A 22,089-nucleotide genomic window follows, 5' to 3' on the forward strand; every position below is an offset into this window, starting at 1 on the left:
GAGAAGAACATGTTTGCTCTGTGTCAGATTTCTACTTTCTTGTACTGATTTACACTATGTAATCTGCCCTGAGTTTTGGCAGGAAAGGTGAACTAGTAATAATGACGATGATAATGATGTGTGGTGTAGCTAAAGTGACAGATTAGGCTTTGGGAGACCGAGGTTCGGTTCCCCCTCTGCTATGGAAACTTGCTGGGTGACCTTGAGCCAGTCACATACTATTAACCTAAGCTACCTCACAGGGTTGTTCTGAGCGGGGCGGGGGGGGGGGGGAGGAGGAGGAGGAGGAGGAGGAGAAGAGAATGATGTAAGCCGCTTTGGGTCCCCATTTCGGACAAAGGCAGAATATAAATGAAGTAAAATAAAATAATGTGTATTTGGAGTTATAAATCAGGGAATAAATAGTATTATTAATCGCCGGAGAAAGGTGGGTGAGTATTGTCTCGGCTGTGCGCAAGAAAGCGGTTATTTATGTAATGTAGTAATGTTTGGGGATCTTCCCTCTTCTGCTCGCTTTCTCTCATCCCTGTGCAGCATGCCCCACAAACGTGTCTTCCAATTCTCCTAGAGGCCTGGATTCCAACAGGTAGTCTTCGCGGCTGCGCCGTCTTGGGCGTCATGGTGACAGCAGGCGGTGCCTCCTGAATGGGCGGGGCGCGGAAGCTGGCTGCTTGTTGCCCAGTCAGAAGGCGGCTTAGGTCCGGAAGGCGGGCACTGACTATAGTCGCTGGGCCCAGCGAAGCAGCCGCAGGCGAGGACGAGTCAGCTTACTGCTCGCCGCAGTATTAGGGCAGGGAGGGCGAGCGTGCTGGCCGCTTGCGATGAGAGGGGGCGGCTACGCCGGCTCATGCCGCCCCCGCACTCTAGCTTGACTGTGGAGTGCTGGGCCGTTGTGACAGGCGCGAGGGCCGCCCCGCCCCGGTGTTTGTGTGCGTGAGCCTCTGCACGCGCCTGGCGGTTGCTCGGCCGGTTGTTCTGAGGCCCGTCTTCACCCGCCCTTCCTTTTCTCGCCATGAGGCTGTGCGGGGCGCTCCTGAAGAGCCCCATCCCCAAGCAGATCGAGTACTATTCCCGCTTTTCCCCGTCGCCGCTGTCGATCAAGCAGTTCCTCGATTTCGGTGAGTGAAGGAATGGCATCCGCCCGCGCGCAGCACCACACCAAACGGCCTCCCCCTCCCCCCTTTTTCCTTGAAGGGGCTGGTGAGGACGCTCGGTGCGAGGCGCCCCCTTGCATCGTGCCCGGGCTGAGGGAGGGCTTCAGTTGGGGACGCCAAAAGGAAAGAAGCCATCGAGGAGGCTTTGAGAACGACAGCAAGCTTGAGCGGGGCCTGCTGAGGAAAGAGGCCCTGGAGCCTCGCTTGAGCCGCGCAAGAGGGGTCCTGGTAGGACAAGGGCCTGTGGAGAGCAACCCCTACAAGAAGAACTGGGGGGAACGCTAAGGAAGTTAGGGCTTGGCTTCTCTTCCTTTAACAGATATGCGGTAGACAAAAGTTCAACAGAAGGGGCTTTTCTTTACCAGGGAGATGTGACAGGAATGTGCCACCTGTTGTGGTGTTATTTATTTAGTGCCTTTTTAACCAACCTTTCCTCCAAGGAGCACAGCCAACATACGTTATTTGGAGCTCTTCTGTGTTATCCGGACAGCAACTCTGTGAAGCTTAGAGTGACTAGCTCAATGTGTCCCAGTAGCTTTCATGCTAGACTTGGAGGTTGAACCTGGGTCTGCCAGATCCTAAATTTGACATTCTAACCACTGAAGTATGCAAGTGTTAGTGGGAGCAGATTACCCTCAGAAAAACAAGGTAGCAAACTTCAGTTACGCAGTTCACACATTCTGATCCTTCAAATACCAGAGGGCTGGGTCATTCACCAATCTAGTGTGACGTATCCCTTTTTCTTTTCTGTGTTTCTCCTACCGATAGTTTGTTATGATGCCTGGCTGGGCTATTAACAGTTACAGCTGACTTCCAGACTGTGGCTTAAAACCATGGGAAGTACGGTTTGAACATTGGCATGAACCATACTTATCTGATACCAGTTTCTATAAGATGAGAGGGCTCTTATTAAAGCTCCTTGGTACAACTGCCGTAGATCCTTTCCACAGTTGCACTTTTCCATAAAGCTAATTCCATTGTCATTGTTTCTATTTTCTTAAAGTTTTTTCCCCTCTTTGTTATTTCCCATTTTGCTCCTGTTAGCTTCTTACATTCCTCTTGTGTTTCCACAGTTCTCTTACAGATAGTTTCAGGTGGGTAGTCATATTGGCCTGCAGTGGAACAGGAAGATTCAAGCGTAGCGACACTTTGAAAGACCAACAAGATTTTCAAGATAAAGCTTTCCAGAGTCAGAGTTCCTTCTTTCAGATGATATCTGAAGGAAATTTTGACTCTTGAAAACTTATACCCTGAAAATCTTATTTGTCTTTAATGTGTCACTGGACGCAAATCTTATGGACTTAAATCTCATGCAATTCTCTTTGGTCCTGTTCCAGTCTTTACACTCTTGTCTAATGAAGTTCATGTATATTGCCACTCTGAAGCCCACTAAACCTTATAAGTAACCTTTTATGGCAACTCTGCTTAGGACTGCATTGTTAATTATGATGATCTGTGGACTTTCTGAATCCAACAACCGTTTTAATTGTTGCTAACTTGGATAATGTACTCAGCTTTCTGTCCGTACAGATTTGTACTGCATATGCAAGAGAAGTTGCACTATTGAACTTCTGAAAAACACTCTAGAGATTTTGGTATATAAGGAAAAACAATAATGTGCAGTGAGATGAGAAACAACTGGAATTTACATGTATCTGTTTACAGACAGCAAGAACAGAATGTAACCAGTTTAGTAGTAGGTTAAGTGGTCTTTGCTAGCTGTTTAGGAAGCCTAGCTTACTAAAGACAAGGGTATATGAAAGTCTGCCAAATGCAGTCTCTGAACAACTCCTATAAACTGTGGAAACTGTTGCTGTAGTTTATGATGATGTTCTGAAAGGGGGGCTTTAGGATTATTAGCCTGTGTTGGATAGCAATGTGTAAAACAGATAAAATATTTAAATATGTAAAGTTTTAGATTTCAAATCTGTAGTTGCATAATCTGGTTAATAAATTCTAGCCCAAATAAGTCTTGCACCAGTTGGCTTTGTAGAACTACCAATGGGACTTCTGTGAATAAACCATATTTATAGAATATACCATTCAGATTTGGCACATCAAAAAGTTATACTAAACTGCTCAGAATGTTTTCTAAGGTAAAAGGAGGTAAAAGCTAATCACTTAGAAAATGTTTCAGAATTACTTTGTCATTTATTTAAAAATGGTACTGTGAGATAGTGCAGTTATTTCTAGGAACACTTTTCTGCGCTTTACAACTGGCTAAATCACAAAGTAAAAGCCTTGGTAGCAGCAAGGTTGCTTACATGTGCACATTGTGTAGATTACAGTTCAACCTGGCTTGTGCTATCTGCTTAGGTTTAGTAATGATGTATACTTATGTGCTGTCTTGGTTGAGTTGGAAGCAGTTTTATGTAGCTTGGACAGGGCATTCTCCTTGAATGACCAACAAAACTGCAAAGACCATGCTTGAGCAACTTATGTAAATATATTTATTTAGATTTTTCTTTAAGATATACAAAACATATGCTTATAAGAATCCCCATCTAATGTATTGCCACTGAAAACATTTACAAAGGTCATTCACTCTTCTGGGAAGAAGATGTAGCTTCATTAGATCTTCAAGAAAGAAAGTTCTACACATTACTAAGTACACATTACTAAGAACATCATTTTAAGTGTCTCCCTTCCAACGTTCCATGCACTTGCTTGCACAGTCACACTTAAGTTTGCTCCGCACTAATATATTTACATATTTGATATCAGTTCTTCCTCAACTGCTAAAAGTATCCCAGTTTCCCCCACCCTCCACTACAGAACTTGACACTTTCTCCCAAGTTAAAGAAATACAAATTGGTAAACCAAAGGAGCCTACATTTATTTATTTATTTTATCGTATTTATATTCCGCCCTCCCCGCAAGCAGGCTCAGGGTGGGGAGCGCAGCGAAAATGGAGCAGAGGTGCAATCACACAAAGGGAGCTTTGTGAAAGGGGCATGCACATGTGCTGAGCAAGAACAGCTGCATGTGAATTGAGGACCACACATAAAATCCTGCACTTGAGCATCCCCAAGTATTTAGTAAAATGTGTTTCCACCCTTAGAGAGTACTTACTGAGAAGGCCTTCTCCTTGGACCATTGTTATATAGAGTGCAACCCCAGAATTGCATTCAGCTGACAAAATAGATATGCAAAAGGTCTTTCTGGCATAAACCATAATATGTATTTAATCTAGGAAGTAAATGAGGTGCCTCTCTTTTGGACATGTGTGCTTTTTTGTACATTCATGGGCCTACTAATAAGTGGTTGGCCATAGGATATATTGATTCAGCCATGTAAATACAAGCATCTGCAACTGTGGGCATCTAGTACTTGGTATTTTATGATATGGTTAGCTCAAGACACTGACTTTATGCTATTTTAAAAAATAATCATTTTTCCAGCAAGCTTCATTCACATATACCCAAGCTACCTAGTATGCTGCTGAGGACAGGACAGAATATTTGTAGTATGTTTATTGCTTGCAAAAGTAGCAAGTACTTAATTGTTGGAGAGATGTGTGGTTGTTGGGTTTTTAAAGTACCGCTGTATACACACACACATCCCAAACAGTAATATGACATCAGAAAAAAAGCCCCTTCAGTCCATATATTGATCTAGTAAAGAAGGCAGGAATAAAGTTTTTCATATTTCATCATGGTTGCTAGAGATGCACATCATATTCAACAACAAGCCATGTGCTAGCTGTTATAGGAATGAGTCTCGAAAATCCTCAGGCTTGCTTATTCCTACCTGTCCTCCTTCCTATTCCCTTATGGAAATTAATCACTTCCACTCCCATGATAAATCTTAGTGTACCATTCTCTCTGAATCATAATTGTGGTTTAGAGGTAAGAGGACATACTGTAGTTTCCTGCAAAATTGGAAATCATACATTTTGGATCTTTGCACAAGGTTTTGGATCTTATGCAAGTCTGAGGATTTTTTAAACCCTTTTTAAATAAAAAAGAAATTGTCACAGATGGGAATAATATCATTGTCTCAGAAAATTTTACTAACCTAATTAACAGTCTATAAGACATTAATATAGAAGTTGAGATAATGGAAATATTGAAACCGTGCCGCTTTTGGATAGGCAGCTTGATAGAAAACGAGTGAAATCCTAGCAGAGTTACTCCAGTCTGATTTCAATGGGCTTTGACTGGAATAACTGGATAGGATTGCACTGAACATCTCAGCTTTTATTAGGCATTGAAGAAAGTAGATTAAGTCTTGATTCAAACATGATGCTTATGAATCACAGGAAAGCAACAATAGTATAACTGCATACCTTATCTAGGATTTTCTGTTAGTCATTTAAATTTTAAAATTATTTTAAAGATATAGTCTCATATTGTGCATGTTTCACATTCTGTCCAGATAATTATATATATTCAGAGGAATAAATTATATCTAGTCATGGTCCTTGAGATACACTAGGAATCTTCATTTAGGCCCTGTGTAGACATAATGTTACCTGATCGTGTAAACTTAAAAGCACTCCTTGAGCTGTGCTCTCCTTTTTTTATGGGCATTTCCTTCTCTTTACTTTCTTGCATGGCCAGTTCTCCTTTTTTGTAACACTAGTAATTTTGCTAACTGTAGTTAACAAGAGCCAGAGTTTCCTAAACCTGCTTCTAACTATTTCTGCAAACCAACGGCGAGCAAAGATATCAGCCTAGTGTATGTTATGTGCCATCAAGTCGCCTCCGACCTATGGTGACCCTATGAATAAGATACCTTCAAAACGTCCTATCATTTAAAGACTTGTTGACATCTGCAAACTGGACATGTGGCTTCTTTTGTGGAGTCAAGCCATCTTGTTTTAAGTCTTCCTCTTTTCCTACTGCCTTCCACTTTTCCTAGCATTATTGCTAGGAAAATATAGCATTATTGACTTTTCCAGAGAATCTTGTCTTCTCATGATGAGACCAAAGTATGATAGTTTTGTCATTTTAGCTTCTAGTATAGACATGGCACTAATTAATGGCCTGCCATTTCTGTGGGTGCAAGGAGGGAAGGCTGTTTTTACCAATCTCCCCTCAAATAGGAGACATTCAATCCCCCCAAGCTATTTTCTGGGGGTCTTTGTCCCCCAGGAGCAGCACTTCAGAGAGTGTTTGGGGTTGACACAGGAAGGGTGAATCAGCAAAAATTACCCTCTTCATTGTTCCCATCTATATCAAGATGGAGTCCAGCCTATAGTTCCAAAATGTAAGGGAGGAGAGAATGCCAGCATGACAAAGGAGGAGCATGTAAGCTGTCAGAGTGCAGAATTACCCAGCCATAGTTAGGCAGTGGAGCAATGTTTGTATCAATAGGACTTAGTATGTCTTTGTCAAGAACTGTATCTGTTTCTGTATTTTCTCTTCAATGGAACCTGGTTTGAGCATTTCCCTGATTAAAGCTGAGAGTCTGCTTTCTTGTTTGGACTTGGTTTTGTTGGGCGTGGATAAGGAGAACTTTGCATCTGAGAGGGAGCTGTCTGCTGACTTTCTTATGAGGCTCTGTGGTCTTGTTGAAAAATTAATGTGTTAGATTGTTTTGTATACTGCCTTAAAAAATGAAGACAAAAAAATTGACAATCAAATTTTTGGGGTTTTTTTAGGCTGTGTATGGAACTAAAGTCAGAATGGTTAGGAAAAATTGTGGCGCATGCTTTGAAAGATAGGTTTTCATAGTCTGGAAAGAAAAATATTTTGGGATATGGTATATAGGTCCTTTGTTGTATCTTGATGTTGGGAGTCAAATCAGTCAAATGATTTGGAACATAGCAGTGCAATCCTAAACACAGTAGCAATTACTTCAATGGACTTAAAATGATATAACTCTGAGTGTCTCTACACAAGACGCCTCTGCGCGTGCTCATAAAGTGTAAGAGAAGCAATGTTAGCTGGGAAGCAAGCCATGGAGATCTCCTCAGAGGGTTTGTTAATTTCATCTTTGCCTCCCCAAAGGCTCTGTCAATTTTGCCTCTCCTGTCTAAAACTGTGTGGAATAGCAACCAGAGGGCAGCATGGAATGGAAATGGGGTGGAGCTGCCTTCCAGAGCCGGGCTTGAACCTGGAGAGATTATAATGGGCTGAAGTTTCCTTTCTGGCATTTCACAGCGCCTTCACACGGCTGTAGTGTATAATAAAGCTTTTGCCCTGTCGTCAGCTCTTTCTTTTAAAACTACCCTTCCCAGCTAACATTGCATTTCCCAACGTGTTGTTCACATGTCAGATGTCTCATGTAGAGAGACTTTCTGTTTAGGAAGATGCAGCTGGTTCATTAAAATATTTAAAGGTTAACATGATAGATGCAATTAAAATGAAGATTTATGTTTTTAATATTCCATTTCAAATGATAATGTTGTATTTTCAAGCAAGATAAAACTGTGTGCGAAGTTTTATAGGAAATAGCAACCAAAAATGTAGGAAGGGATAAACATAAAATAGATAATACTTTAGGTACAAAATAAAGACCATTCACTTAGAATCCCAGCAAGCCATTGAAGTAAGCAGTGTGTTGCATGTTGTCTTTATCTAAATGGCCTGCAATTACTAGTAAAAGTAGTGAAAATATTTGGAAAGGCTTCAGACTCCAGTAATCCAGCACAAACAATATAATCTAATCTTCAGATTAAAAAAATGTAAATATTGACTTGGCAGCATACCCCTGCTCAGTTCTTTAACAGGAACGAATGAGGAGGAGATAAATTTGTAACCTTGGATAGAATTGTCGTTTCTCATCACTTTAGTTTATAAAATAAAATCTTGAAAATTCCATTTGAATGGAAGGTGCATGTCATCAGTATTGAAGCCATTTATGTATATGGGAAAATGGTGGTTGGATCATTAAGATTAACTTAAACATTTGATGCAGCTGTAGAAACACCTGTGACCTATGACCAGTAATACTGATTTGGAGGAATAGTTGACTCAAAATTATGAAAAATTTTACAGAGCTTATAGGTTTATATGGTTAGTGACAACTATTTGTTACTAATATAATATGGGTAAGGTTATATATGCAATGTAAAGTTTAGCAGGGAAGATAATTCAGTATCAAAGTCAGTCTCAGTTAGCTATATTGATTCATTGCTTAAGCTTTAATATATACATATTTACTGTATGTATTTCATTAATCATAGAGTTAAAAAAAACATATCTTATTTCTTAATGTTTCTAGCACATCCAGTTCTTAAGACTAGGTCAATTACAAGTTAAAAATATCCACCTAAAATACTTGTTACCGGAAAACCCCTAAAATTTATGCTAAGCACCCCACCCTTTCAAAGTTGCCTCCAAATCCTGTCCAAATTAAAAGTATTTAAAATGCTTCTGAAAATTACTTGAGTCATAACTAGACATGGGCACAAACAGAAAAAAACCCCCGAACAGGCTGTTTGGTGTTTGTTCCCGATGACGAACATGAACAGCCGACTGGAACCGAACATGTCCCATTACTGAACGTGTTCAGTGTTCGTTGGCGCCAGAGCAGCCCCCTTAGCGCTTAGAGAGCCCATATTCACAGGGAATGTGCAGCAGGCTCTTCTCCAGCCACCACCCAAGTTTGGTCAAGATTGCCATATGGATCTTGGAGTTATACATTCCCAAATTCAACGCCCCCAGGAAACTCCCAATCAACACAAATGGAGCCACCCTCCCCAGTTCACTTGTGCCCCGTGCGGTGTTCCTGAAGGCGTGCCACCTCCCCTCTCAGGGACAGCGGGTCTGGCCACTCGCCGGTGGCACCCCCTCCCCATGTGCCTGCCCGCCAGGCCTCCAGGTCGGAGGCGGACAATGCATCAGCTTGTGCAGCAAGGTGGGTGAAGACTGCGGCTGCTGGGTGGCCAGGGTTTCTGGCTGCGGTGATAAGCTGCACCTGGAAGATCCTGCGAGGGGGACGGGAAAACCCTGATCTGTCAGCGGCTGCTGGCTTCACCCACCTCCCTGCCATCACGGAAATGAGGGGACAGGGCGGTGCAAGTGTTGGGGAAGGGACTCGTGGCAGTACCCGAGAGGGAGAGGAAGAAAGAGGGAACACAAAGTGGTCAGGGTGGGAGAGGGAGACCCAGGGGTTCTGGCCGCGGCAACGAGCCACACCTGGAAGTTCCTGCGAGGGGGACGGGAAGACCCCAATCTGTCAGCGACTGCTGGCTTCACCCACCTCCCTGCCATCACGAAAAGAAGGGGATGGGGTGGTGCAAGTGGTGGGGAAGGGACTCCTGGCAGTACCTGGGAGGAAGAGGTATGGACCGGGAACTGGAAAGCTCCCAAGCGAGAGGTATTTGGGAGGGGTTGGGGTGGTCCCAGAGAGGGAGAGGAAGAAATAGAGCAGTGGCAGCAGCTGCCATCCTTCCTACCTTTGCGGAAAGGACGGGAGTCACGGGACACATTCCCACCCGGCTCAAAGGGGTCCAGTCAGTCCTGTTGACAGGGGAGCCATCATGCTGTGCAACCAACTGTATCCCTATCCAGTACAATTGGCTGTGCGATCGCAACTGAGCTGTCCTTCGTGACCAAGGAGGGAGCAGTAACAGGATAGTCTCTCGTGAACCGGCGACTGACATGACCCGCTGTCCTACCTTTGCAGAAAGAAGGGGATGGGCAGGACAGGAGAGGGTCATAAGGGTTGGAGTGGTTCCACAGAGGGAGAGGTAGAAAGAGGGACCAGCAGCCCCAAGAAATGAGGGGGGCCAGAGCAGTTCCACACCACTCTGAGACACCTCACCTGTGCAGGCAGTACAGGCACTACTCATAACAGTTTGGGCGGCACTGCCAGACACCAACCGCCTTCCTGCCTTCTGTCATGTATGTCTCTGCCCAGCCATCCATGCCAATTTTGATTCTACTGCTCAGTGCTGGATGCTGGATGCCAATGTTTGTAAACAGAGGCTTGATGTACTTTGATTTGCTCTTTGTTAGTGTTATAACTGTTTCTCAAGCTTACCGGTGGCTATCTGCTGGACTCTACTGTTATGACCTTGGGCTTCCTCTCAGACTATGATAGTCTTTCTCCTTGGCAACGAAGCGTGATAGCACAAATATGTAAAATGTTCTCACAGAGAAGGAGCGGGGAAACTGCTGATAACTGGGAGAGGGAGGAGAAGAGTGAACTAGAAAAGAACTTTCTCTTTCTCGTGTCGTCATTCTGGTCAATCTCTAGTCAAGCTGCTTAGACGTTTATATTACTCCTAAGTAGACCTATGGAACTGTATATTGAAATGAACTGATTTCTGAATAAAATCCATTTGACTAAGTACTAGTATCTTATTGCAAATGGGCCAGAGATCTGTCTGCAGTATCTTGTCATCCATAGCCTGACACCTTTGCGGAAAGGAGGGGATGGACGGGACAGGAGACATTGCTTGGACAGGTCAGAGTGGTTCCAGAGAGGGAGAGACAGAAACGAGACAGCAGCAGCAGATGACATCGGCCACCTTACTGCCTTTGCGGAAACAAAAGGAGTCAAGGGACCCGTTCCCCCCTACTCAGAGGGCACAGCGTTTGCAATAGATAGATCCACCGTGCGGCTCGACTACATGTGCAACAGCTCCTGAGCTGTAGCAAAGTGCCCAAAGGAGCTGCCGCCAGCATCATCCACTTTCCTGCCTTCACAGAAAGGAGGTGTCATGATGATCTGGCTGTGCCAGGAAGGCCTATCAAGGTCTCAGAAGCCTGTTAGCAGTGGGAGTGGGCTTGGCTAAACCTGACCCAAACGTGCCAGCCCTCATTCGAGATACCCGCAGGACTCGACGGGCAAGGGTGTGCGGCGATGGCATGGAGAACCGAGGGGCAGGATGCTTTAGTAGCAGTTTAGTAGTTTGGGATGGGGACAGGAGGGATCTTTCATAAAACACAAACCATTCCTCCAGGGATCCGTCACCCACCCCCTCCTCAAAATGTTGAGAGAGATCCTCTCCCCCCAGCGGAAAGACCTCTTTGGCCTCCTCCACAGCCCCCACAGGTGAATTTGGGGGAGGGGGAGGACTCTCTGCTGCCCCCGTGCCACACCCAGTACTGCTTTCCACAAGTAAACCAGGAGGACTGCCTTCGCACTTCACCCCATGACCACCCTTGGTGGCCAACACAACAGGAAGACTCATTGTGCCACCAAACTAGAATTAAGGAGGACAGAAAAGGAGAGAACACTGTGAGCTCTTAGCCAAGGTTCCCAGTGAGCTTGGCCCCAGGGCCTGGCAGCAGCCCTGGAACCAGAGGGAGAGAGGGACTAGAGCCCTAGCCCAACACTCCCACAGACCTGACCAGATCAGGCAGTAATAATCAGGGTGAGCCCTCAGCCAAGGTGCCCACTGAGCTTGGCCCCAGGGCCTGACAGCAGTCCTGGAACCAGAGGGGATAGCTCCCTATCCCACCCACCACACACAGAAAAAAGCCCAGCTCCAATGCACTCTCCCACTCTCTCCTCCAAAACGCTATTAACAGCTCTGTCCCACTCCACTGCTTGCTGAAAGTAAAACCAGAACTGGGAGCGCAGTGCCCTTTTATAAGCTGAGGACTGATTGAGAAATGCAGGAGGCCTGTGGTTGGCAGTCACAACTGCCTAACAGGGTTTGCAGGGATGAGATTGGAGTTCCCATGGCCACAGAACACCCCCTTCCTCCCTCCCTTCCTCCCCCCTAGTGTCTGCTCCCACATTACCAATTGTTACCGATTTGCAACTTCACATGTGGAAGGAAGACCTGCCCATCAAGCTAAGGTGGGCTTTGATTGGGGTGTCCAGGGCGACGGAGTGCAGACAGAGTTCAGGCACTCCCCCCCTCCATTGCTGAGGCAATTGATTGAAGGCGCCTGAGTGTCTAGCTTCCCGAATGGAGGCTGAGCACAACGAGCAAGGCTTGCGCTGACCCACTGTTCATCTGGAATGGCGCATCACGAACAGTCTGTTCGCGAAAAGCCGAGCGGCCTGTTCATTGATTTTTTCCATTCGTAATGCTGTTTGTGCCGATGTCTAGTCATAACAATGGCAAGACTCCAAAGGGTTGTATAATTGTAGAACATCTTCAAGGACACCTACAAGTTCTAGATAGCCCATAGGTTTTGTACTTCCTTCTCTTTTTGTAAAGTATTAAATCATGCAGAATTCCTTGACGTTAGCAGTCTTTCGACTTGAAAATGGTAAGGTACATATAGTGAAATTATCAGAGTTACCACTATATTTATAAGTGTTTTCAGGATCAGATATATTACAAACTCACATGGTATACTGCTATATAATATGTTCTATTTGAGTACCTTTCATCTCTCTGTGTAAGATCTCAAAAGTACCAGCAGTGGATTAGACTATAGAATATAGAAGTGATCTGATTCTCTCCCAGTAGATCTAAAATCTATATAAGATGGACAGGACAGACATGAAAAGTTTATGCTTCACAGAGAAACAACAAGACTAAAAGTTGTGTCTGATACTGTGTTAAGTTTCAAGTCCTCTAAGGATATACATTGAAGGTAAGGCATACAGTTAAGCAATAGGACATTATGGAAGCCATTACTTTATAGGGTCGCCGTAAGTCAAAAGCGACTTGATGACATATAACACATGCACAAGGCATAGTTACAAATTTTTTTTAAAAAAAAAATCCTTAAATTACACAAGTTTTCAAAATTCCTTTTAACTCCTTTTTGTTGATGATGCTGTTAAGTTGGAATGTTTCAGTGAAAAGCAGGGTATTAAGGACTTCCTCTGTTCCCTCATTCCCTATAGCTCCTTAATTACATTGCACCAAAGTTCACCTCTATAGTTATCACAGACTTCAGAAATGACTTGTCAAGTGGTACAAAGGCTGTGTATGGAAATATGACTCTGAGATTCCCATGATCTGTGTGGAATTTTCCCACCTGGCAGCCTGGCTCCTGCAAAATACTACAGATAAAAATTCAGTTGGACAGTGTGTTTCTGCTTACTAGAATTTGAATGAAGGGCAAACATGAGCGTATTTGTTTGGTTTAAAACAGTGTTGAGTTAATGAACATCCTTTTTGAATGCTGAAGAATATAATAACACATTCAGATTCTTGAAAAAAATATTTTATGCAGCATTAATTTTGTTACCTAAAAATTATTAATACATTTTGATTCAGTCCATCCTTGAAAATAGGAAAGAATTTGGTTCATGGCTTATTGCCTAGGATTTAATCTTTTCTGGATCATTTAGTATAGACTCAGTAAAAAAGATTAGGTGCATGTTCTCACGCTGTGTCTTGTTTTTAAGAGAGAGAAATTGGGAGATGCAGTTATTTCCCTTTTTCTTTTTAAAATCAGCTTTGTAACAAAATTGGCAGCTATAACAGAGGTCTATTATGTAACGATTTTTCATTGGATCTTGCCAGCAACTGTGCAGGTACTTTCCTGTATTAGTAAAAAGTCCTGTAGAATGGTGTCAGGCAGATTTCATGATGATGTCATCATGTATATTAATGTGAATGCTTAAGTCAATCAGAGTATAATGCTATTAAGTATTAGTGAAATACAATTGGTGTAATCCACCAGTTTGCAAAATTAATTTCAATCATGATTTCTTAGAGTTCCTTGCATGAGTTCAGATGAAATGGTTGAGGGACAGCAGTGGCATGTAGATTACAGATAATTGTCTTCAAGGCTATTAAATATACCTAAAATGTATTAAGATTTCACAAGAAAAAAATTGGGTTTGATTCAACCAGCTTTTCTAGTGGTGTAAGAAGAAGGAGGGGCAATCATGCCAGGTTCCACTACTCACTGAAACATCCCATGTGGTTTTTTGTCCTTGCGGACCTCACAGTCTCTGAAATAGCTTTGAGGGTGGGGTGTCAAAAGGGGTCCATCCTACCTTTTTGCCAATAAAAGTACCAATTGTACTTCACTATAATGATGTGATTCATTATAGATGAATCACTATTTTATGTGATTAAATTTGATTGGTATATAATGATATGTAATGATAACATATACTGAACAAAAGTAGGAAATGAGGAATAGAATAGCAGGGGTTATAGTCCAGGCACACAAACATGGGCATTAGAAATAGACAAGTGGAGGTGGGGGGGGGGCTCAAGGACTTGCAGGGGGACTCTCATGTTTCCCTGTCCCCTATAGCCTCTCTTTTCTGCTTCCTTTTCTCCTTTCCATCCGCCTTTGTCTCCCCCCTGTTTTCATTTTTCCCTCTTCCACTCCAGGCAGTCTCTCCCATATGGCCCAGTTGCATAGTGCTGGCTGAGCTGGACCCAGTTACATGGTGGGGAACTTGTAAGGACTTGTGTGGGGTGCTTCACTTTTCCCTGTATCCTCTTCCACACATGATTTCCTTTCTCCTAGGAGCCCCCATATGCTCATCTTTCCTTATGTCCTTCTTCAAACCCATTTAAAAAACTTACCTTTATCTGCCTTCCATCTTCATCGGTATTTACTAATTTGCTTCATTTATATACTGTCTTTCTCCACAGTGGGGGCCCAAGTCATGCTTCTTGCCTCCATATTATCCTCACAACAACCTTGAGTGGTAGGTTAGGCTCAGAGTCTATGACTGGATCAAAGTTAACAAGTGAGCTTCCACAGCAGAGCAGTGATTTGAACCTAGGTCTCCCACAGCTTGCTCTGAAACTCTAACCACTACACTACGCTGGCTTTGGGAGGGGGCTGCTGTTGAGCAGTAGCAAACCAAACAACAAGGGATACCTCCGAACCTGCTGAAATGTAAAAAGGAGGGGGAAACCCCCGGGAGGCAATTTAGCAATTGTATAGTAGCTGAAGTCTTTACAGTACCCTCAATTACTTCGACAGTGAAAAACAATCACGTAAAACACTTTAACAGCCATTAATTGAACTGTATTAACAACTTTAGACAAACAAAATGTAGCAGAGATCACGACTCAATATACACAATTTAAATGCAAGTAAGTTACTAGTCCTTATAGAACTTATAGTTCAATGAGTCCTTACTTAGTTTTTTTCTTGTTTGTTCTTCCAGATGTGTGAGAACGGTTCTACTCCAACTCAGCAGCTTCATTCATATTCCACTGTAATGATGCAATAAAATGTTAATTTATTCCAACCTCATGTAGGATGTGTGATTTTTCACAACTAATTGAAGTCAGAATAGGGGAGAGCCTGGATAACCTCTTGATAGCCTAACGGGTGTGTGCCAGCATTCTCTTCCCGTTTCGTATTGGTCACTTTTTCAAAGGCATAACATTATACAATCATCTACCCAAAACGATAATATTATAGATCAAACAATGTACTATACAAGAATCACATACACCTCAATGTACTATCAGAGAATCCCAAAATCACAGAATGCAAGTGAAATCTAAACAGCAACATAGATTTCACTTGCTTTCTGTGATTTTCTTTAGTTGTAATTGTACTTACAATTGTATGCAAGTTTTTGCATTAGGCATGTGATGTCCCTTTAACTGAACTAACTGACTTTGTTTATTAAGCAATGATGCAAGCAGTGCACCATGGTAATGTCCATCAAAAACTACACATGGTAACTGGATGAGAAATGGCCCTACACCTTGTCCGCCCCCACAACTCGTCTGCCCCGTTTTTGCTTCGCCCAGCTCCGGAGCTTTTGCCCCTCCTGCTTGAAAGAAGGCAGCAAGCATGAGCGAGGCACAGGGTGGCTCAGGAATCAAAAGGAGGCAGCTCAGCCGTGGCTCCACAGCAGCTACCCATGTCCTCCACCACCACCACCTCTTCGCCTGCTCCAGAGGCCACTGACGGGCCCAACAGCAGACACTGGGTGCCTTGCAGTCACCCTGGTTGCAAGTGCAGAGTAGCAGCTGGATGCCTGCTGGCACTTCACATTCCCCCATCAGCAGCCCTTGGCTGGGCCCTGGCCGGGACTTCCTCCACTGTGCTCTGCCTGCTGGAGAGAGGGAGGGGCTGGTTGAAGCACTGATGCCTCCAGATTCCTGCATGGGCAGGAGGAGTGGGGAGGAAGCTGGCAGGGGATTTCAGGGACGCCCTCCCTTTCCACCCCTTCATGTTTCTCAAAATGGAGCAAATTGCAGCTCTGAGGAGCTGTTTTAAGACTGGGGAAATTATGCATGGCTGAGCTGGCAGCGGCTGGCAGATGAGACGCCTACACTTCCCATCAAAACTTGCAGGAAACTGACACATGTCCTCCTCATGTCAGGCGTCACTTGTAGCTTGGCTCGGTCCTGCTGCTTCAGTGAATGTGTATGTATGATGTAGTTTAACTACTCCGTTTGCCCATTTCATGTAATGATGTCATGACTGTATTGTAGAGAGATTAACCAGATTAATCCTTTAGGATGAAAATGTTGCCTTTATATCCTTAGGCCTGTACAACACATTATGCAGTGAAGCATGTCCTCTAGTACTTGTCTTTATATACAGTTGTATGCAAACAAATTTTTTAAGGCTTGGTATATGAAGTAAATAAATTTAGTATCTTTTTTATTTTGTAATTCTTGTAGTGGCTGTGGTGCACTGGTTACCATACACATGAACAGGCAAGACAGATATTTCTACAAACCTGTAAAAATGTCCCAGGTTTGAGAGGTTAACATTCCTATACACAAATAATAGAAGTGGTACCCATGTCTTTAAGAAATGAATGTCCTCAGTGGCCATTGCTAAGCATCCGCAACAGTATTGCCAGCCTTCAGGCCTTTGTTTCTGTTAGCCAAAGGCAAGGGGAGAGGACAGGAACTTTTCCAGGGTTGTTTTGATTTTTGGAGGAGGAATCATTGGGGCCAGGATCAGCAGCTTCCATCAGGCTGCTTGCTATCACATGACTGGCATGATTCAACCATGCCTAGCTGCTTGCTGTTGCTCAACAGAAGCCACCCCATGAAAGCCAGTGTGGTGAAGTAATTTGAATTCAGGCATGAACTGGGAGACCCAGGTTTGAATCACCAGTCTCCTGTGGAAGCTCACTGAGTTACCCTAGCCTGAGAATGTATAAATGTCCCAATATACCTCACAGAATAAAATGGAGGACAGGAAGATGATATAAGTTGCTCTGGGTCTCCATTGTGTTGAAAGGCAGGATATAAATGAAGTAAATAGATATAACTGAAGATGAGGGTAGGTGGGTGCGTAGATGGGAAGGACAGAAGGAGGCAGGGAAAGTGTGTGTGTGTATATATATATATATATATATATATATATATATATATATATATATATATATATATATATATAACATTCAATTTAAGTTGCTATTTTTATGTTCAGAATGTTGTTTTCTCTCTAGCATTTTTCACTTAATATTTGTCTTGGATTTTCTATCAGTGAATCCTGTAGCAATATTTATTTAAACTACTACTAGGAAAATTTTGATCATACTGGAATGAGATTGAGTAGGCTATTATTAGTTTACTATACTGAAGATGAAAAAATGCAGATCTGGCAATGGCTGCAACCTGGGCCTCCATAGAAAGTTTGGCATCCAGGAGCACACCCAGGCTCTTGGCTGTAACTACACTCCGTCAAGGACTGGGTTTTGTCATTGTAGATGAACATTAACAAACATATAAAATTATTCAATCATATAACTGTGCACAGTCATAAAACTTTATTTCTGACAAATTTAGTTGTTTATATAATCTCATGACCACTCTTGTCAAGTGAGTGAATTTGAGAAAAAACTTCACTGTTGTAGGCAAATGCTGCATTTAGTTGTCATGTGGGGTGAGAGTAAAAAAATTCCTTTTTTTCATTTTAATCACTTTCCTTACACATCAGTTTTTATTAATGTTGGCTGCAGTATAGAAAATGTAAAGGTTTTTTGCATGTACTTACTCCATAGCACAGGGTCCCCAATGTGGGGAGGGGGTGTGGTTCAGTGGTAGAGCAGCTGCTTGGCATGCAAAAGGTCCAACATTCAATCCTCAGCATTTCCAATTAAAAGGATCAGGTAGTGGGCAATGTGAAAGACCTCTGCCTGAGACCTTGGAGAGCCACTGCCAACCTGAGTAGACAATACTGACCTTAATGGACTGATGGTCTGATTCAGTCTAAGGCAGCTTCTTGTGTGTTCACTGTGACACTTTTTATGGCATCTGCCAAGCTTTTTTTTTCTGCTGACACATTTTCTGGCACCCACCAAGTCTTTTTAGAAAGTGGATGGGGCCAGATGAGGCTTTTGCCTAGCAAGGCTTCTGATTGGCCATTGGAGATCTGATTGGCTGTGCAGATTTTTTTTAAAAGGTTGCTTTGGCAGTACTTGCCACCACAACATAAGAATCTTCACTGTATAACTGAAAATAAGCTGTGTATATGTATGTAAGAAATTATTTTAAACCAAATGAAGTATTAGAGGTTGTAGCAATAAAACTAGATGCATTGTAAAGATTACATAGATACAGTGCACCTTAGCCTATACATAAATGTTAGTAGAGCAAATAATACAGGTGAGGATACAAATACAAAAATGTGCAATGTAGATACGATATAAAATTGTATACTCATAAATAATGGTGGTTGCTAGTGTGGAACCTGTTTGTTTGTTTTATTCTCCGGTGGTCCTAGGAGTGAGGCAGTCCTTACTTTTGGGATATAGCTCCTCCTCTCTGAAGGCAGGGTCAGTCAGCTGATTTTGATCCTGGAGGGGAGAGGCTTGTCCCTGGAATCACCAGTCTTTCTGGCCCTGCCCATCCAAGCAGGACGTCTTCAGCAACGCTCTGCAGAGCGTAGTGATCCTGGTGAAGAAGAAACTGCTAGAGATGAGCCGGGCGTGGCGGTGTATGCCTGTAATCCCAGTAATCAGGCCGAGGCCACAGGCAGTGCGGAGCTTGCAGGGGAAAGGAAAGGCCCTACCGCCTACCCCACCCCCATTTCGCTCGGAGTGACAGCGAGCATTAGAGCCAACAGCCCTAGGTTGTCCTAGGTTCCACAGCCACAACCGCAAAACTCCACCGAGGTTCCCCACCTTCAGGTTGGAAGGAACCCACCCCTCAGACGGCCAGAGGGTGCGGTGTTATAGTCTGCGGTAGCCTGTTGTAGAGACCGATACTATCGAGAACTCCCTCGGGCTTGGAAGGAGCAGCCTCCAGCAGCAGCAGAGGACCTGCTCCAACCCCGGCAGCCCCAACTGAACCGCGGTAAGACTGATCCTACAGGTAATGGGGGCAGCGAAAGGAAGGAGGGAGGAGAAAAGAGTAGCAGGAGCCTAAGAGACAGCTGGCCCTAAATAAAATGGAGCCCTCCTTTATTTCTCTTTCAGCTGGGATTTGTGAGGTACGCTTTCACTTTCATTTCTCCTTTGGGAGGGAAAATTTCTGTTGGCAGAATGTCAGTAAAGGCAGGCCTAGCCACCTCATAGGCCTCAAAGAGTGTAAGTCTGCGGCCTAGACTTTCCAAACTCCCAGGCCTCAGCCCCTCCTGTGTCTCTCAACAGGCCAGTGAAAGAGAAAAAGCCCAAGGGCCTGAACCCGTCAGGCAAGAACGCCTGGAAAATTTTCTGCTGGTGGTAGGTCAGCAAAGGCAGGCCTAACCTCCTTCCAGGCCTCAGAGAGTGCAAGCCTGCAGCCTAAACTTGCCCAATTCCCAAGCCTCTGCCTACTCCCCAGCATCTCAAGAGACTAGTAAAAGGGAGAAGGTCTGGGGTTTGCATTCACCAGGCAAGGAAGCCTGAAATGAGTTGCTGTAATGTTGTGGTTAAGTGTTGGGCCATGAATCATTACCCTGCTGGTCCGAGTCCCATAATTATTTGAACTTGGTGGCTGACCTTGGGTAAAAGTCTCAATTAACTAGCGGTTCTGGGGGAATAATGATGATTCTGACCTTATCACAGCCCCTGACTGTGATATCACAGTCCAGGCAAGCCAGGTTTCATCTGATCTCAGGACCTCAGCAGGGTTGGCCTTGGTTAGCAATTGGATGGGAGACCTCCAAAAAAGACCAGTGTTGCAGAGGCAACTATGACTGGATGACATTTTCCACCACTAAGGGGAAAGAAACTACATGCCCCCTATTTACATAGTCACAGCCATAGTTACTATTTAACAAACAAACTGGCATGGCCCAGGATGGAAATAAGGAATTCAAAGAGGTCCTGAAGGCACACCAATAAATAGTCTAGCAGCTAGACTCTCAGATGGGCAAGAGAGGCATTCCAATATGGGAGTCTGACTCCAGATAGGTAAAGGGGTGCCCGCTCCCCAGATTAAAGAGGAGACAAGGGCCATTAAGAGCACAGATCTTGGTTAAGCCTTCAACCTGAGGACCCTGAGCTATCAGTTTTCTTCCTCAGCCAAGAAGAAAGGGGAGCTGTTAAAAGAAGGGAAAATTCCCTAACAGGTCTTCCTCAGGAGCCGTATCCTAGAAAGCTCCCTAAGGTGATGAGGATCCTGGAGTCTTCTCCCTTAAGGACTAAGGGGCTGGAGAGAATCCTCCCTAGAATCAGGAATAATCCCATCAGGGGTTCCCAGTAGTCTCTCATACTTGTAGAAGTCTAAGTGGGAAACTTTGGCAAAACTAACTACTCTTATTTCCTTTTCCCCCAAGCCTTATACATTAGTTCCAGGGGTTACTGAGCGGATCAAGCTGCCATTGGTGGATGATCTGGTAACCAGCCTGCCATCTAACCCTGCGCTGCCCGTTGACAAGGACGGACTACCTAGGATTCTAGCATCAAGTGGTTTGAACTGACTGTGTGCAGAAAATTGGAAGTTCCTGCGACATCCTTCAGAGCATTGGTGACAGCTCCACTCCTTCCTAGAGTCACATTCTCTCGGGTCTCAGACCTGGCTGCAGTGAGCAGTAAACCCCTGCCAAAGAGCAAAACTAAGAAAATAGCCCCAGAAATATGCTATGCTGTGGTCAACAAGGACCATGGTTTTCAGGCAACCAGGCACAACACTTAGCTTAGAAATTGGAACGTCGACCATTTGCCCCAAAGCCAAAGCAACCGTGGTTCCTTTCAAAGATATCAACCTGTCTGGAGAAACTCTAAATAAAGGAAAGCAGACCAAACATCGAGAGGAGGGTAGTACCTGCTCCTTCAACAAATCCAATCAGAATACTAAAGGGAACTCAGTGTGTCTACACCAAGGCAGCAGGCGTGATGGTGTTTGGGGGATGCTTACAATGTTTGGCAAACCCTTGGCAGCTAATAATAAGAAACAGGCAGGTGTTGGATAATGTGATCAGTGGAATTCAGTTCTGTGCCACCTGGTCCCTTTTCTCCTAGATCCAAAGGAATTTGGTCAAATAAAATAGGTGCCTAGGAACAAGAAGGTCGGAATGGAAAGGCTAAAATTTGTCATGACTGCCATTCAGAAGGGAGATTGTCTGGCTTCCATCAGTCTCTCAGAGGCACTTCCAACACTGGGCCCTTTCCTTTGAGCTGAAAACGCCACCTATGGTATTCTTCAGAATCCTAGTATCACTGATAGCATGGCTAGGCCATGGAGAGTGGCTCCTTTCCCATATCCAAACAACATCTTGATCTGTGCACTTCAGGAATGCCTGTTGCCATCCCATGGGGTGTTAGATCACAAGAGGTCCAGGACAGTTGAATTGCCAGAGATCCTCAAACAGGAAAACAGCCAGTGGCTGAACCTCATTCAGTCCCACAATGGTGTCTCACTCAAGGAACCAGAGAGAACAGTGATGACCATGGACATATCTTTGGGGATGGGAATCCCACACCCAAGGAAGAATGGCATAGGGCATCTGGCTGAAGGACAACAGGGTAAACCCTTTGGAATTCGGAGCCATCAGATACGGTATGGTGGAATCTCAGAATCTTCCCATAGGTCACTATATGTTTATACAGAAGACAACTCTGAGGTGGACTGGCTAAGCCAGAGAGTGATGAACCAAGCAGAATGGATGCTATCCAGAGAGATTCCCCAACTGGTCTACCACAGTTTTCAACAAGGCGCAAGGAGAAGAAACCCTCAAACCATAGGGATAGATGATGTGAGCAGCAAGCTGCCTTCACACGTCCTGTATGTCTTCCACAGTACAGC

The 22,089-nt window shown here is 44.1% G+C and overlaps 1 protein-coding gene across 1 annotated transcript in view; it reads left to right on the forward strand.

Annotated features, from left to right (window-relative positions):
• The first annotated feature begins 727 nt into the window (after positions 1 to 727).
• The window catches only part of PDK3 (pyruvate dehydrogenase kinase 3), a 76,270-nt gene continuing 54,908 nt past the window's right edge, over positions 728 to 22,089 (forward strand). The window contains exon 1 of the mRNA XM_054973990.1: positions 728 to 1,118. Coding sequence (XP_054829965.1) covers positions 1,013 to 1,118 — 106 coding nt within the window. The 5' untranslated portion in view covers positions 728 to 1,012. The remainder of the gene's footprint in view (positions 1,119 to 22,089) is intronic.

The sequence above is a fragment of the Eublepharis macularius genome, chromosome 3 (assembly GCF_028583425.1).
Source record: "Eublepharis macularius isolate TG4126 chromosome 3, MPM_Emac_v1.0, whole genome shotgun sequence".
Taxonomy (NCBI): Eukaryota; Metazoa; Chordata; class Lepidosauria; order Squamata; family Eublepharidae; genus Eublepharis; species Eublepharis macularius.